Source organism: Pyxicephalus adspersus, chromosome 4, assembly GCF_032062135.1.
Source record: "Pyxicephalus adspersus chromosome 4, UCB_Pads_2.0, whole genome shotgun sequence".
In the NCBI taxonomy this organism is placed as follows: Eukaryota; Metazoa; Chordata; class Amphibia; order Anura; family Pyxicephalidae; genus Pyxicephalus; species Pyxicephalus adspersus.
In genome coordinates, this window is record NC_092861.1 from 100,962,995 (window position 1) to 100,982,024 (window position 19,030).

General features: G+C 40.0%; 1 protein-coding gene across 8 annotated transcripts in view; it reads right to left on the reverse strand.

Annotated features, from left to right (window-relative positions):
* The window catches only part of MAP4K3 (mitogen-activated protein kinase kinase kinase kinase 3), a 325,471-nt gene that overhangs the window by 11,309 nt on the left and 295,132 nt on the right, over positions 1-19,030 (reverse strand). For 5 of the 8 annotated variants that reach the window (XM_072409172.1, XM_072409170.1, XM_072409169.1 and 2 more), the window contains one exon: positions 3,930-4,022. In XM_072409172.1, coding sequence (XP_072265273.1) covers positions 3,930-4,022 — 93 coding nt within the window. Of the gene's footprint in view, positions 1-3,929; positions 4,023-10,186; positions 11,252-11,336; positions 11,574-19,030 lie in introns of those variants that run through there. The other 3 variants (XR_011920412.1, XR_011920413.1, XR_011920414.1) reach the window with 3 other exon arrangements.

Here is a 19,030-nt window from a genome sequence, read left to right on the forward strand (position 1 = left end):
CCCCCAGAAGTGGGGGAAAAAAGTCCCTGCGTCTTATGGTCCAAATACAGCCTACACATAGGCTGTTAAAAAAAAAGTTTCTTACCGTCTTCCTCTCCTGCGTGCTCCTCTCCTGTGTGTGTGTGTGTGTGTCTCCTTGATGCTGGCTGTGCAGCACGTGCCTGCTCCTGCTTGCAGTGCAGAATGAAACTGAAAGTAACAGCCGGCATTCTGCACCAGGAAGCAAGCTGCTGATCCCTGCCTAACAGAGATCCCTGCCCTAACGGAGATCCCTACACTTAATTACCGGTAAGTGAACAGAAGGGGACAATCAATGGCATAGAGTGATCAGAAGGGGACAGTAATTGCATAGAGTGATCAGATAGGGACAATCATTGCATATAGTGATCAGAAGGGGACAGTCAATGGCATAGAGTGATCAGAAGGGGACAGTCATTGCATAGAGTGATCAGATAGGGACAATCATTGCATATAGTGATCAGAAGGGGACAGTAATTGCATAGAGTGATCAGATAGGGACAATCATTGCATATAGTGATCAGAAGGGGACAGTCAATGGCAGTAATTTTGTCTTTTGCTGACTTTATTTGTTAATAATGGTTCTAAATGCTGCTGTTTACTTTACAGGGTTGATTACATGTGTTTATGACTGTGACGTTGGTTTTTAATGCACATAAAATATTTTAGGACACTATTTGTTTCAGAATCTTTTTTTTCTTCATTTCCCTTCTCTAAAAACTGGTGCGTCTTATGGTCCGGTGCGTCTTATGGTCCGAAAAATACGGTAAATAAATGTTTCAATACTGAATATAAATACAGTGCATACCTGGTTCATAAATCGAACAACATGAAAGTACAATACCCACGTTTGCTTATATGATTATTAAAAGGGTAAAATTTCACTTAAGTATTAGTTATTTTTCTGTATTTATTATTTATGCTAGTCTGTGATGTTAGGGTGTTTACAATATAGTCACTCTACAATTTAATACATAGCTGATGAGGAAAATTATGATTGACCAATTGTCAACTGCTGTACAGGTGCTAGATTTTTGCTGAATGATCACAGTCATTCAGGTGACAACCATCAAGTGTGTATTTGTACACAGTAACAGAAGGTATTGTGTGATTGTCTGTATATATATATATATATATATACAGACAATCTGTGAGCTTCCATAGTATGTTTCCTTTATTTTGTCAGCTGCAAGTTATTTACAAATTGAATTGCTCTTTTTGGTTCTCCCTGGGGAAAACACTCTGACTTTTTATAGAAAGAAATTACTCAACAGATAAGTCAAAGTTTTGAAAAGTTAAAAAAAAAAAATATCCTGTAAGGAAATATGATCTTTGTATAACCCACCTGCCTCTAAAATTCTCCTCTATGCCGATTGTTACATCCCATCTTATGCAAGGAGTATTATACCTTGTAGCTGTCACTAGACAAATCCGAGCACTTTATTCTCTAACTTGACATCTTAGATGGAAAAAAACCCCTCTGTTTTCCAAACATTGGGAACTACTATTACAACTTCATAGAGAATACTCTCCTCTTGCTACATACCCCATGGTACTGTATGTCACTAAATCATTCTTTCTTCTCCTCAATTAACCTGCCTGTTAAATAGGACCATCATCATTACCATCAGTTGACATTAGAACATAAAAAATCTCCCTGCTCTGTTACACAAAACTGTCTGCTTCCCTACCTTGAACCCTAAGTTTTCTAGAATGGAGCAGTGCAGGTAAACAAAAAAAATAGATGCAACTAGGGGGCACTTCTGGCTAACACCCCCTAACTTTCATCACCATGCATCATTACAACATAAACTCCACGACTGTACCCTATCAGTACTTGAACCCCGATTTTGTTTTGATGCTTTAATGATACCAGAGTGATGACATTTTAGGGAATGTTATCCACAGATATCCCCCACACATTTTCAGCTTCTTATACCTCCCCATTCCAGAGAAGTTCGAGTTCAAGTGTTAGACATGAGCAGTAATGTGAAACTGTGTTTTGATGGTGAAGCTCTAATGATGCTATAGTAATTAAATTTTAAGGGGGGGGATAGCCAAAGGTATCCTCCACTGCACCTGCATTTTAGGTTTTCTACAACCTACTATTTTAGGGAAATCCAAAGAAGAGAAGCAGACAAGGTAACATAGTATGACAGTTATAAATTTGTGACAGATAGGTAACAATTTTGGGGCCCCATCCCAATGTTCTTTGTTTTGTAAATAGCTGGCCCCGGGGGTCCAGTTTGCATTTTTAATTATTAGCTCCTAGGTGCATTTGCTTTTGAAGCAGCACTCTTACATTTTTAAACTAATGACCCCCATATCTTGAATTTTTGAAAGTTGGGGCCTAAAATTATGGTTACTATTAGCTATGAGGGTCCCCTGTGCACCCTGAAAATTACATGTTGTTACAACATACGGTTTAGGAGATGTGAAGGTTGGTACACAGAGTTGTAAGGCTGCAGAATGGCAGCATTCACACACATAGCTCTAACACTGTGCTACTGGTGACATCATTACACACGCATAATTGGGCTGGTACATTTACAGGCAGCTTTTTTTTTCATAGACGACAGAAGGAGCTAGAGGATGGGGCAGGACTACCTCTGTTTGCTGTTTTCTGCCTCCCACCTCTTAGCAGCAGCTCGAAAACTCTGAAGAGATGACAGTTTGTAACCGAGCAGCCCCACTGCGATCCGTTCAGAGGATTAGCGCTGCTGATGAGAGCCGGTGTCCTAAAAAAAAAAATACCCGTGAAAAATAACTGCCAGAGGGCGGATACCAGTGGGTGTGTACAATGACCTAATCGTCAGGATAGTTTCACTTTCACTTTGCGTATGAATGCAGCATGTCATCTACTACAGCCTTACATCTCTCCCTGTACAAACCTCCATATCTCCTGAACAGTATGTCCTACTGACCTGAAATTTTCAGGGTACATAGGGGATTGCTAGCAGTACCCCAAATTTCATCTCTACACCTATATAATATATTATAATAAATTACAAAATATGGGGTTCATAATTATAAAAAAGTAGTGAAAATTGAACATCAGGGTTGCTGTTTAATAAGTTAGTGTGTCTAAAAGGCCAAAATTAAACAAACAAATTAGGGACCCCGGGGGGCACTTACATAGCAAGGAGGTGCGACCCCCAAATTTATACAGACCTGTCACAAAACTAGAAAATGCTCATAATACAGTACACTGTCTCCTTCCCTACTTTCAACCCCAATTTCCCAGGAACGGTGCAGTGCAGGTGAACAAAATCATAGGTGCAAGTGGGGGACAGGACATCTGTGGCTAACACCCCCTAAAATTTCATCAATAGGCTATCGCTAGAACAGGTGGAATTCCGCCCATAAAAAAAAACTAACCTGTTACACATTGCTGGAGGCTTCCATCACCTGAACCCCAATTTTCCATGCAGGTGAACAAATTCATAGGTGCAAGTGGGGGGTACTTGTGGCTAACATCCCCCAAAATTTTATTAAATTTATTAAAGGTGTGGAGATGAAATTTGGGGGAATTGCTAGCTATGAGGGTCCCCTATGTACCCTGAAAATTTCAGGTCGGTAGGACATACTGTTCGGGAAATTTGGGGGTTTGTACAGGGAGAGATGTAAGGCTGCAGTGTATGACATGCTGCATTCATACGCAAAGTGAAAGTGAAACTATCCTGACGATTAGGTCATTTTACACACCCACTGGTATCTACCCCCTGGCAGTTATTTTTCACGCGCAGTTTTTTTTTTTTAGTTACGACACCGGGCAGGGAAAGCACGGCAGCCAGGCACTCTGCTGACAAAAAAGGGGCTCAGGAGAACTTTGCATTAGTTTTATATATTATCTTCACAAGGTGTAGCATTAGTCAAATAGATCAAATGCATTTGAATCTAAAATGCCTTACCTATGGATTCGATCTGGAAATCAAAAGTAAGCTCTGAAGACAATTTCCGACTGGATTTTAACTTTCCTTGAAGATTCACTATCTTTATACAACCTTGAGTAAAAAAAAAAAAAAGACAAAAAATATAATTTTATAAAAATAAAATATGCCAGTACTGTATTCTTTAAAGTTCTTATAGGTGATACCGTATTTTTCGGACCATAAGACGCACTTTTTTTCCCCCAGAAGTGGGGGGAAAAAGTCCCTGCGTCTTATGGTCCAAATGTATCAAAATGTATCCTTCCCAGCTGCTGTCCCGTCCCGTCTCCTGTTCAGCGTGGCCAGAGTGACTGTCTCCTGTATCTTGCTCCCAGCGTCCTCCCACTCTCAGCATGATTGGCTGACAAAGTCATGCTGTGTTCCCTGAATAGCGTGCTGAAGATCACTCACAGCACACAAACACAATGTAAACAAATGTTATATTGCAATCTTATTACAACTGAAAGGAAATACTCACCCAGTGTCCGCAGCTCTGCTTGCTGGTATCTGTAGTGAGATGCAGAAATCCTACATTATGCTATGCATCTCTCCATGGATACGAGCAGCTGCAGCTGTGCCTGTGTCTCTGTGTGAGGCACGCAGGGAACCCCCCCCCCCCCTCACAGCACTCAGAGGATGAGTCCTCTTCCAGTGATGTGAGGAAAATTTAAAGGCATATTACAATGTAATCTGCTTCTAAATGTTTTTTACAGTACAAAAACACCATACAACATAAAAATAAAAGTACCGTACATTTTTAATTTTATTTTTAGATTACATTGTTGTCTATTATTTCATTATTGTTTTAAATTATTATTTATATTTATGTATATTATAATTTATGATTTTAATATAATAAATAAATATAATTATCATACCCGGGAGGTAATCCTAAGAATTACAAGCCCACAATACAAACAAAAATTTCTATGCAAAAAAGAAAATAGGATAGGATTTTATTAAAAGTACATTTTTTTTTTTTTTACATGATTCCGTGTTTCAAACATTTTTTTATATTCATGATATCTACTAGACCCTTGTTCGGACATATTTCTGTAACTTACAGGTCTAAAATGTAAAAAAAAAAAAAAATTCATGAAAAACTGTAACGCTTTTGGTACAGAAATCCAGACCTCAGTGTAACGCCCAGGAGGTTAATGTCTTTTGTTATAAAAGCAGAATTAAAGGGGCACTATGTCACTGCACTGTGAGGAACTGAGCTTTCTAGATTCTGACTCTAGCAATGAGGAGTTCTTGGGGTTCTCATAAAACGAGCAGAACCTTTACCGTAAATCTTCAACTTTATTCTATTTTATTACTGAAGTCTCTTGTTATTGTGTTTTACAGTAATTTTGTCTTTTGCTGACTTTGTTAACAATGGTTCTAAATGCTGCTGTTTACTTTACAGGGTTTATTACATGTGTTTATGACTGTGATGTTGGTTTTTAATGCACATAAAATATTTTAGGACACTATTTGTTTCAGAATCTTTTTTTTCTTCATTTCCCTTCTCTAAAAAACTGGTGCGTCTTATGGTCCGAAAAATACGGTACATAAAATATCAGATTTATTTTCCAGGCACACAGGAAATGTTGGAATACCCTTTAAGATAAGTTAAGGATACATTTTGTTTAGTTAGAAAAGACAAACACAAGAAAGGTAAATACAGCAGAATCTATGATTTTTTTTTTTGGCTGTTTGCTCACTCAATTTTATATTGTTAAACTTAAGTATAAAATGTATATTAAATATTTAGCAATGGTATGAGCAGCTAGCCAAGTGTTTTTTTAAGGCGTCTGGAGTGGAGATGCTGTTGGAGTCCAAAATTTGGAACTGACATTACTGATAAGCTTTTAACACTCCAAGACCAAGACTCAAAGGGCATGATTTATTAAAGTTCTCTAGGACTGGAAAGGATATGTCTACAGGTTTGCTCCTTTTGCTGAGAAAGGGGTATGGCCCAAGACTGATACATTAAATATTAACCAGTTAAAAAGGAATTATATTGGTTGGTGGGTAGTGAGCCTCTGCCATATTCAGCAAGTATGCACAGCATATTTGTCAATTAGGGCACAGACTTAACTATGTAAAGCAGCCCCGTGGAAACGACAGGAAGCCATCCTTGCCGTAGACTCTACATCGACCACTGATGATGTAACGCCTGTGCATATGCAGAAGTTACACTGTTTCAGCACACAAAGCCAAGCTCTACCTTAACAAAAAGTTGGCAGGAGCCAGGGCCTTTTTTTTTTTTTTTTTTTTTTACAAAAGAGAGATTGCATGTTTTGTTTTGTCAATTATCTCTATCTGGTGATGTTTTGTTTTTTTAAGTTTAAAGCAGAAAACAAAAAAAAAAATCACACTTTTTCCTGCAAACATAGGAAATAAAAAAAATACATCTGCATAATAGGTTATGTGTAATAAAGTGAAAATGGCACAGGGAATAAGTATTAAACATGTGTACTGAGAGTTTCAGGGTGGGGCCAACCGAGCCAGCCACAAACACAAGGTGATTAACAGCTTCAGCGTGACCCACAAGGAGCGATATAAAGGGTGAGCAGACTCACAGCAAGAACAGAGAAAGGGGGGAACTGGAATCTCCGGAGAGTGAGCCTCTCCCTCCCCCTTGGTGGCTTTTCTCACCTTTTGTAAGCGGCAGTCCCTCGCTACACTTGGACCGCTGCCATCTTAGATCATCAGCTTCCTCCTCCAGTGCTAATCACTCACACTGTGCAGCTGCACAGTATCAATTTACATAAGAAAGCACACAGACGGCTTTTATATGACCACGTTTATATGCGTTTTTATTGGAGTTTTAAAGCTTGCCTTTAAAACACTAAAAAATGTATATGCTGCGTTTTCCAGCGCCTATGAACGCAGGAAATGCCTCCATTAAAATCAATGGAAGCTTTTACTCGTGTTTTTCGGCATTTTCCCACAGTAACCCTGCGTTTTAATTTTTTAAACCTTAAAAGCAGCATTATAGATAACGTTCATAATCGTGACTCAAGGAAATGTCCTGGTGTAGATTAGCCTATTGGAATGCATGGGATTTTCAAATATAGGCTTTTAAAGCCTCAGGTTAAACGCTAGGGAAAACGTCTGTGTAAACTAAGCCTTATTGACAATTTCTAGCATGCATAAATGCAGGAAAACGGCATGTGTGAAGATTGTCTGCCATTCTGCCATTGTGTTTGCTTTTCGTGCTATTCACACCTGCACCCACCACATTCACACCCTTCACTTGTGTGTAGTCATTGTCTTTAACTGTGCTTCACTTTGCACTCTTTTGACTCCATTCTGTGTATATTGTTACATTTGTCACTGTACTCTTGCATGATCACATTACCACATGTATGCAGGGATGTATGTATTTATTTGTGAGTATGTTGTGGGGGATTGTAATGTAGTGTTTTCTGCACTGCGTCGCAATTCCATGTATGAATGTACCCGGACTGAATTGTATTCGATTATGTGATTAAAAAAGTTATTATTCAATCAAAAACTGTACTCTTATATGATTGCTCTGACATATGTTTTGTAAGCATGTTCATATAGTATGATTTATACCTTTTTATTTTTGCAGTGAACAATACAAAAACTTGCTGGAAGTCCCTAGGTGACAGGTTCACTAAAGACCAGAACCGACAGAGAAGTGGATCGGCAGCAGGCCAAGTGAAAGTGCACGCCTACTTCCAGAACTTACAGTTCCTCAGGAGAAGTGTAGAGATGCGGCCGTAAGTATTCATCTGACAATTTTATTTTGCAAAATGTGTTTCTTGCAATTTATTCATATATCTCTCAGTAGAAATGGGTCTTTTTGTATTGTACTAATTAAAGTCTCAAACTAATTGCTCCTATTTCTCCATAGGACATCTGAAAGTGTCGAGCAAATGGAAGAGGCTGCTTTTGACAGCAGGAGGGGAGAGGAGGATGATCTGGCCTCTGAAACATCCCCATCTACCGCACCCCCACCAGTGCCACGGAAAAGAAAACAAAAAAAGAAGTTTTGCAGCAAATGGTGATGCAGCAACAGCAGCAGGTAAAGCTCAACCAGTTAAATTTAGACAATGACATTGTTGGGTTCTGCTATTCAGTTGCTGGGGACCTTTCTTTGCTGCCCAAAAATTGCCTCTTCCAATGTAAGTTGGATATTATGCATGCCATCCAAAAAGCATTTGCTTGTGCTGCAGCTGACAGATCTCCCGGGTATGACTACCACCTTCAACCCCACCCTTACCTACAAAATCCCCCTCTTCCCAATCACACCCCCATGTATTTTCATCAGAATGGAGCAGCCAGTTTCCAAACCCACCAAAATCCATACTACTCAGCACTCAGTTTCTCAGTTTCAACATCCCCATTTCCAAAGTCCCCAACAACAATATGTTCCCACATCTCCAAGTTCCAGTAGCGCCGCAAACTTTAGCTCCTTAACCGCAATCAATTCCCCCATTCCCTCAACATCTATTTACCCTCTCCCACAATCTGCCCCTAAACCACAAAATGTAATTTCTGCCAAGCAACGACCCAACCTAAATGATCCATCCCAAGATGCACTGGAAGACAACTCAGTACTGCAAAACCGGAATACTTATTAGGGCATTCTTGCTAGTGATTGTTATAATTGCTTTTGTTAAAAGTTTTATGTTGTTATTTAAAGTTTTACTTGTTATTTATATTATTCTATGGTTTGCCTGTTCCAAACTTGTTTACTGCTGTTATTTACTTGTTATTGTCTGTTCCTAGTTGTGATTCACTTGTTAATTATAATATTCTTTTGTTTGCATGTTTACTGATGTTATTTACTTGTTATTTATTTGTGTTTTTGTTTACCTGTTACCAAATTTTGTAAGAATAAAGTATTTTTGCCTAAAAATATTGTTGGAATTATTAAATGTTGGTATGTTTTTGAATTTTACAAACATAATGGAAAAAATAGTCATTGTGAAGAAGCCCAGATAATTTTTTTCATTATGTTTCCTAATCCAATAGTGTATTGAACTGTCGAATTGACCATAACAAGGGTACCATAATTTTTTTAAAAAGTTTTACAATTACTTTAAAAAATTCCCAGCCCCCTCCCAAAAAACATACAATTTTATAAAATAAAACCCATCCATAGGTTGTGGACCTTCTGGAATAGTACATGGGGCAGCGAGCAAGTACACGTGGGTGCAGGGCTCGTGCCTCAAATTAACCATGACTGCAGGCATAGGGAGCTCCATTGAGAAGTCTTTGAGTTCAGCCTGCCGTCACAGCTGATTTCTGGCACAAATCCTGCACCTACTCATTCTCTTTCTTTCAAGGAACTGTGGTTCCCACCTTGCCAGGAGTCCCTGGGCTGTGCTTATTATAGTGTGCAGCCCTGGGAATCATCCTTACAAGGTGAGTTACTGTGGAAAAGGTGAGTACGCACAAACCACATACATTTATTAAAGTATAAATTTCACATAAAAGTCTGGACTCATTATTTGCACCTATATTTTATCCTTTCCAGTAAGGGGTTTTATGTACCCCTGTATCTATTCCCCATGGTTGGATGTCTGGGAGTCACCTTAGTAAAGGGGTCTTCCAGATCTGAATAATATCATCTAACCAGCAGACCCCCACAATAAAGGACACATAGTGGGGAAGTGGCCCTCTGCCCTAACAATGGTCCATGCGTCCACGTTGGGGGGAGGCGGGTCGGGTTTACAAAACATGGAAGAGGGCTACATTTTTTTTGGCGCACCCTTTTTTTTGTGCAGATCCAGATTAAGGAGTACCTTTTGTGAACAGAAGAGGGGGCATACTTGCTCGCAGCCCTAATTCCTATTCCAGAAGGTCCACAACCTATGAAAGGGTGTTGCTTTACATTTTTTCATTCCAAGTTTGCTATGTCCACCAGCAGACTGTGAATTCTATCACGGTGTGCGGCCTGAACTTGCTGAGCTGGGCCCTATGGTCTCTATTTATAAAACATGGTATATGACCCACCTGACACATTCTCTGGTGGGAATCAAATGCTGCCATTAACATGGATCTGGAAGATTCATACCAGAAATGAGTCAGGGAATGTGATTACCTGTTTTCAAACTAGAACCCTACATGGTAGAGGCTGTTTTGTACTCTATAATACATTTTTTACCCCACATTGGGGTAATTTTGTGCAAAATGTACATACAAAAAACAGAGCAAAAATCAAGAGTCACCACCTACGATAATAGGTACCCTGGTTGGTTGCAGACAACACACATTACAGGCTTAATTGAATTGTCATCATTTGAACTTTAATACACAAAAAGGCATGTTTAAGATTTCAAAACTTTATTTCACTATTTTAACATTGACAAACAATTTTTTGAATTACCAAACATAAATGTAACAACAAGGCATGCAATATAATAAAAGAACATGGTAAAGTTGATTGAGAAGATAAGGGGTTATGCTTGATATCCTGGTGTACTGCCAGTGAAGCTCTCCTTCAGGTGAAACAAAATAGTGTGCAAGTTTGTCTCTTAAAGTCAGAGCTTCTGTATTTGCACGCATAGAAGGCCAGTGAATGTCGCCAATACAATGGTCTTCACAGTCATCAATGTTGGTGGACTCACGTTGGCGGACAAAGTTGTGGAGGGCACAAGCAGCTTTCACCACATTATCCACTTTGTTTGGGTCCAACATTATGGCAGTGCGGAATATTCTCTATTTATTTGTTAAAATGCCAAATGCGCACTCCACTGTGTGCCTGGCTCGACTTAGCTGGTAATAAAAAAACGTCTTTGTCCGGTCCAGACCTCTCTTAGGGTATGGCTTTAGAATGTTTGAGCCCAGAGGGAAAGCCTCATCTGCCACTAAAACAAAGGGCATTGCCTCTTCACCTTCTACAATGGGTTGGGGTGGGGGTATTTCCAAGTGACCACCTAGGAATCGTTGACCCATAATGGATCTTCGGAAAATGGTCACCAGAACTCCCATAGGAACCCACGTCAATTGCCACAAAGTTGTAATCGCTGTCCACAATAGCCATAAGGATAACCCTAAAGAACTTTTTAAAGTTAAAATACTTTGAGCCAGAGTGTTGTGGGATTTGAACCCGGATGTGCTTACCATCCAGTGCTCCGATGCAGTTTCAAAAGTTGCAATTGGTTATGAATCCCTGGCTGATGTTACGCCACTGCTGCTCTGTGGGAGTGGGCATTACTTGACTCTTGAGTTCCTCCCAAATGGCCTTGCAGGTTTCATGGACCACTTTAGCAACTGTAGCCTTGCCAATGTGAAAGGTGTACTGCAGGGAGGTAAAACTTTCTCCAGTAGCCAGAAACCTGTTGTACAAAAACAACAATAATAATTTACAATGTGAATGTCTATGCAAGGCTACTACTACTAGCACAGGTAGTTTGTACTCACCGCAAGGTCACCAGCAGACATAGTTCTGCAGGAATAGGGGTCCGCATGGTGGTAGTGTGGCGGGTAAGAAGAGGTATGAAGGCGTTGAGTCATCAGTGGATGCATCCAGTACCTCCTGTGGTGCACTCTCCTGGTGCCAGTATTCCTATTCCTAATCCTCACCAAAAGTGCCAGATGTAACACCATGACAGGTAAAATCAAGGTGTCCATGTTCACAGTTTACCTTGCTTGTTGTATCTGCAGAAAAGAAAATGGACACTGTGTACTTATTTTACTTCCTGTACTTGCAGAAATCACTTCCCAGGGTTAAAATTTGCATTTCTACCAAGTGCTAAAACGCTTGTATAATCGCGGTAAAACGCCCGAAAAATGCGGGAAAACACGGCATAGACGTTTTTCAGTGTTTTCCAGCATTAAAGCATAAAAACGCTTATAAACGCAGTAGGAACGTTTACATGCCTTTTTACAAAACGTCCATGTACACCAAGCCTAAGGCTAAACTGTCAGTGTTATTCCTCCTATACAGCAAATTGCAGAAATCAAGAGGGTGACTTATTTGCCTCCCTGGCGTCATCTTGTTTGGAGATATTGGCACGAAATGTAACATAAACTGAAAGTGAATTGGTGACAAAAATCAACTAATAACTCGGAGCTTCAAATACCAAAGGCTGGCTCGTGTTTGGCATCTTTTCTTTTTTTTCTCCTCTTTTTTCTGTGTAACCAATTTTGGTTGCAGAATGTTCAGCCACTAATTTGGCTGCTGTACCTCCAGAGGAATTTACGCCTAAGTGCTTTTTAGTTACATAATGGGAAAAATTGATTGCTACAATTGCGTGGGTAAATCATCTGACTTCTAATCATCCGGAAGCTTACAAGATATTCTGCTCACATTGTCAGGACTGTCCCTCTTCACCAGCAGGATCTGATCGGGATTCTGGGGTCCAAACACATTCTAATATTCTTCCAGCGGATTAGATGTTGTCTTATATGAGTCAGCTACCGCAACACACTGATCTACAATCGCTTGCTACCATCAATAAAGGGGCCCTATCAGCAGCAGTCTCAGATCTTAAGGAAGAGATCTGCTCGATATCAGCAGGATTATCAGTGGTTAAACAAGTGGATGCCAAGCGAGATTCTGATGTTGATGTGCTGAAACTATTACATTCATACATAGACATATGGAAGACCTGAATACCAAGAGGACTACCTAAATCTGTTGAAGCAGATAATCTTGCACACATTCCCTAATCTGTGTTTAATGATATGTTGGATCGCCCTCTACAATCACCCACAGAGTTTGAAAGGATCCATAGAGACCTGAGACCTAAAGGGAGAGATGCTGACCCTCCCAGAGATGTGGTGTGCTGTTTAATGAGCTTTCAACGTTCATAAAGAAAATCTAAGACAGGCTAGAGCAAAAAAGTGAATCCATTTTCATGATGTTGAGCTATATCAGGATCTCTCTACCATCACCTAAGAGATGCGGAGCACTACGCCCTTTACTAAACATCCTAAGATCTAGACGCATCCCTTATGGATGGAGATTCCCTTTTTGTCAAACAGCATCCTCAGAAGGCAGATTTTACCATCTGGGCAATCCGGAGGACCTACTGGCATTTTTCGAACAGCTTCATCTATCAGATATAGCCCTTTCTGACTGCCTTCCGGAATATGATCTGTCAAATGAGTGGTTTGAAAATCACATGGAAGACCCCAGAGCCCAACAAGGGGGCATGATCTCTTCCGCACTCCGGCCGGAGCCCGAAGTAGAGTATCAGCAGAACATTGACACTAAGAATTCACAGAAAAAACAAGCCAAAAAAACACTTTGACAAAATCTACAATTTCTGTAGTCAGCTATGTGGGAGTTGGTGAGACTTATCTTGTTCATTTACAGTTATCAGCTTGATAATTATGACATATTGAACTTGGAAAGGAACCTAATGATAAATATAAACTAACTGGTTGGTTAATCTTACATACGGTTCCAATTGTCACTTGTATTTGCTCACACAAAATCACAGTTTATATGGGTTTAACTATTTAAAGATCTGGGAAAGAAATAATCTGGGCGGCCCACAAGAGTACAGTAAGGGGCCTGTTCCATGAATGGAAAGCATCCTCAGCAAATGACCACTCAAGAGCTTCCCCTACTGCTGGACCCATGAAGGTGAATCTAGCTAGATATGCTAAATATAAGTACATCTATTTCCTCTGTCCCTAGTGTACTTGTGGTGATATCTGATTAGGACGCTATCCCTCGCATACCCTTCTGTTCTGTTTTGGAAGTATTCTAAGAGAACAGTCCATTTGTCCCAGACCAGGGGTATACCCCAAAACCTGGTGCCTCCCTAACCACCCCACTTAAAAATTAAAATCTCTCCAGTTAATAATTTTTGTTTTTCTTCCCTTAAAAGTTCGCTCTTACTTAAACTTGTTTGACCTGGTTGACAGGCCGGGTACTACAATGCTTGGTTCCATGTGTAGTGTTCAACACTATGGATCGGCGGGTCCGATCATGCCCTCCATTGGCGCCTTCTGCCATGTCTTTTAAGTTATTTGTACATCAAGGGGGTCGGTCACTGGTGGACTTTTGGGCATTGAGGAGGCTCCAATCCGAGTTTTCTTGGATATTGTTAAGAATTGTTTTTATGTATTCCTTGCTGTTCTTTTCCTATTCCTCTCTATCTCCTTCACCCTCTTCACTCCCTTTCCCATGAGTCATTGGATATGGTTGGAATGTTTATTGACTTCATTGCTTGGACTGGTGTGTAAAGGTCATCCCCTATACTTATCTATGATCCTGATTTTTCATGATGTCTATAACTAAGCCTAAATACAGTTCCATTAATGCTAAGTTGAATTCTTTTACTTAACGTAAACTACTTCTACAGGAACTGGAAATGCAGCAAGCTGATATAGCCTTTGTACAAGAGACACATCTAGGTCTAAATAACACCCTTAATTTTGCTAGTCGTCGATTCGCCCAAACATTTATGGTCCCGGCTAAAACTAATAAATCGGGAAGGGGGTTGCCATACTTATCCACATTAATATTCCGTTCATCCTTACTAAATCAATGATAGATCTAGCCGGTCGTTTCCTAATTTTACAAGGCAGGATGGGAACAAAGGAGGTTGCTTTATGCAATCTTTATGCACCTAACTTCTCTCAACTCCCTTTTTTGGAATAAATACTAGCACAAATTGGTACCCTTTCATACACTTATCTATTGATAGCGGGTGATTTCAACCTCTCCCACACCCCATCAATGGACAGACACACAGTGGATTCAAGTCCTAATCCTCCAGCCACTTCACGTGTGTCTACGGGTTTTCGGAAGCTTATGCACAAATATCAACTTTATGATTATTGGCGGATCAGTCACGCCTCTTATCGCCAATATACTTTTTACACCCCGATGCAATACACGCGTATTGATTATTTCTTTGTTAACACCCCAATGCTGAGAGCCATATTAAGTACAGAGATTGCCTCGATAACCTGGTCTGACCACGCTCCTATAACCTTAACAGCAGACTGTGGGACTGTTTGTAGTAGGAAGTGTAATTTGGCGCTTAAAAGGTTATCTGCTGAAATATAGTCCAACTAATATGGCTATACAGGACACCCTGATAAGCTACTTCCGGGATAATCTACACTCAAATTTCACAGGCTTCTACGTTGTGGGAGGCTCATAAAGGGGTGATCAAGGATTATTGCATAGCAGAATCCTCCAAACTCAAATAGAATAAAATTCATTAATGCTCCCTCCTTATAAATGATCTACATAAATTTGAACAGGCACTCTATATGGCCCCCACGATTTCACTTCTTAAAGGGGTGATGGCTATTCGCCCACCAACTTAAGACACTGGATCTTGAAACAGAGAGGTCTCTGCTGTATCTTTGACAGAAATACTATGACAAAGGTATTAAATCCGATACTCTGCTAGCCCAACGAGTAAAAGACCAAACTTCTAAAACTATCCCAATGTCGATTTTGTGATGGCTCTGGGGTCCTTCAGTATGACCCAGAAGCCATAGCGAAAATATTTGGGGACTACTATTTTGACCTATACTCCACAGTACATGATGCTCAGATGGAAATTTCCTCTGGCTTATTGTTGGAAGTGACCAAAATTAATATGAATATGACTTGTACATGTAAAGACAATTCTGCCTTCTTGGAAACAAGCTATAAACCTCATTATCTGTGGAGACAGATGCAGTCCCTCAAACATCAAAGGACTGCTTAACAGAGGCAATGATTGATCTACTATGAGTGCATGCCTGAGGATCATTAACACCTTGGCCAGTTTGACTATTTGGTGGCAGTTTCTGCCCAAACCAGTTCACTATAACTTCAGTCTTCCTGGAACGGGCAGGGGTATGTGACAACAATCCCAAGCCTGGGACAAGGAGAATCTGTGTGACCTCTTGATCAACACTTCACCAACGATGAATCAACAATGTGATTCGCTCTGGACCTGCAGCGGGGTGTGGTTCAAGGAGAGAAAACCCTGGTGTGTATGGTTGTGTGAGAGGTTGACAATGTGCTAGAGATAGAGCTAGACCCCTTTCCTTCAACTTTCCTATATACCCTTTACCTTCTTCCCTTTTGTCTTGAAAATCATATATAAATAATATCCTAAGCTGTAAATGAACCTTTACCTTTTGTAAGATCTATTGGTCCTTCTTTAAATCCAAGGCACCCCAAACAGAGCACATTCTACACTTATCAACCAGGATACGCGATTACCTCCGCAATTGCCCCTTTCCTGTCCTGGAGCATTCAGTAGTAGAGGTCCTTAATAAGGAGATAAAGGAGCAAGAAATAATGGTAACAATTTCTAACTTTACCCATCATAAAGCACCAAGCCCCAATGGCTTCTCATTTATGTACTAAAAGGCATACGGCCCCCATTCTAGTGCTGGACATGACTAGCCTATATAATGTCTTCCTGGAAGGGTCCCCGATCCCCAAATTGATGCTTCATTCCTTCATCCCAGCATTTCCCAAGCCAGTTAAGGATCCACAGAATACTGCCAGTTATCGTCCGATAGCTCTCCTCAATAAGGATTTAAAAATTTTCACCCGTATTCTTGCCACCCGCCTGGGAACCTACTTACCCATCATTGTAGGTAGAAAAAGCAGCAAAAAGTGGAAGTGTTTTTATTATGAGAGATTTCAACTACCCTGACATTGACTGGAGTAATGGCACTACAGGAACAACAAAAGGGAGGAAATCTGTGAATTTTTATACAAGATAATTTTATGGTACAGTTTAAAGACGCCCCAACTAGAAATGATACTCTGCTGGACCTAGTTCTTTCTAACAATGCAGAGCTTATAACAAATGTGCATATAAAAGAGAATCAGGGTAGCAGTGACAATAATATGATTTCATTTAATGTAAGTTGTAAACAGGAAGCAAAAACAGGAAAGATAAAAACATTTATTTTAAGAGAGCAAATGTTCCATTATTAAGGGCGGCTCTCTGTGACTTGGACTGGGAGACAATATTGTCCTCAAAGAACACAAAACAGAAATGGGAATGTTTCAAGCCTGTTCTAAAAAAGCACATTGAAAAATATATTCCAATAGGTGATAAGTTTAGGAGGCTAAAATTATAAACCTATGTGGCTCACAGCTGATGTTAAAGCCATAAGGAACAAGAAAAGGGCATTCCAAAAATAAAAAAATAAAGGATTCACATTCGTCATTTGAAAACTATAAGGAATATAACAAAAGATGAAAAAGGAGATAAAATGTGCAAAATTTCAAAATGAAAGACAGATTGCAAAGGAAAGTAAGGTAACCCCCCCCAAAAAATGTTTAAAATATTAATAGCAAAAAGATCAGATCTGAGCATGTAGGTCCCTTAAAGGATGTGGCTGGGTTGGTAACTGGGAATAAAGACAAGGCAGATTTACTAAACACTTTTTTTTAGCTCTGTGTACACAAAAGAAAACAGTAGAGCTCAAGTCCAAATTCATAATAGCAACGCCACTGCCTTAAATGAGTCACAATGGCTCAGAATTGATATGATTGAGAAACAGCTGGGAAAACAATGTTGACAAAGCACCAGGACATAATGGATTACATTCACGTGTCCTTAAAGAGCTGAGCTCAGTTATTTCAAAGCCATTATTTTTAATTTTTAGAGACTCTTTAGTCACTAGCAAGGTACTGATGTATTTGCGTAAGGCCATTGTGGTTCCTATCTTCAAAAAGGGAGCAAAGACATGTAACCAGGTACCTACAGACCAGTTAGTTTAACCTCCATAGTTGGAAAGGTCCTAGAGAGTTTGATAAAGAACCACTTAGAGCAGTTTCTGCTAGCAAATAATATTATAAGTGATAGTCAGCATGGCTTCAAGATAGATAGAAGTTGTCAAGCAAATTTACTCTCTTTTTATGAGGAAGTAAGTAAACAGGTAGACAGTGGAGTAGCAGTTGATATAGTGTACTTGGACCTTGCTAAAGCATTTCACAAAACCCCACAGACGGTTGATATGCAGGTTAGGGTCAACAGGTTGTAATGAGAGTTGTAATTAATGATTCATACTCTGAATGGTCTATGGTTAATAGTGGTGTACCCCAGGGTTCAATGTTGGTATCTTCACTGTTTAACATCTTTATAAATGATATAGGGTTTGGGATTAAAAGTACCATTTCTGTGTTTGCAGATGACACCAAAGTATGTAATGGAAGTAGGTCCATACAGAATGTCTATAATCTACAAGCAGACCTGGATGTACTGTTTGATTGGGCAGCCAAGTGGCGAATTACATTTATTATAGATAAATGTAAAAATTATGGACTTGGGAGCTAACAATATGCATGCTTCATACTGTCTAGGGGGAATACATTTGGGGGAGTAAGAAATGGAAAAGGATCTGATTTTAACACCCAACGGTTTCAAATTATAAAAATGGTACTAGACAGGGATGCCCTCTTTCCCCATTACTTCTTGCTCTATGTATAGAGCCTCTAGCAGTTACAACCTGCAGGCACCCCGATTTTGTAGGGGTGTTTTGAAAACCAAGCATTTTACAATTGCAGTCTATGCTGATGACATTCTGCCGACACTAACTAACCCTTTAATAACATTACCTAATATACATAAGGTGTTGGATGAGTATAGCACCCTCTCTGGGTACAAAATACATTTAACCAAAACAGAAGCCCTGCCAGTTCATTTACCGGAACCCTTGGTACAGCAACTTTTTTAAAAGCCTCTTGTCACAGATCCCTGCAGGTCCAGGGGATCTGTGCCTCCTTCAGTGCCACCCACCTTACACTCCCCTGCTCCCAGCACCAGCTTTGCTAAGGCATCACCTCCTCAGCTTACTTCCTTGTCTACCGTGTTTCCCCGATTTTAGGACATCCCCATTAAGTAAGCCACCCCCGATTTTTAAAAAAATAATTAAAATAAGACACTTACCCATTTATAAGACAGCTCCAGATATCTGATCCTGCATGTGTGTCCTTTATGCTGGCTGCAGCGTGTGTGTCTCTGATGCTGGCTGCAGGGCGTGTCTATTCCTGAGCCAAACTGAAAGTAAAAAGCCTGCACACGATTCTGAACAAGAAAGCAAGCTGCTGATCCCTGCACTTAATTACGGGTAAGTGATCAGAAGGGGACAATGGAGTCAATGGAATAGAGTGATCAGAAGGGGACAAT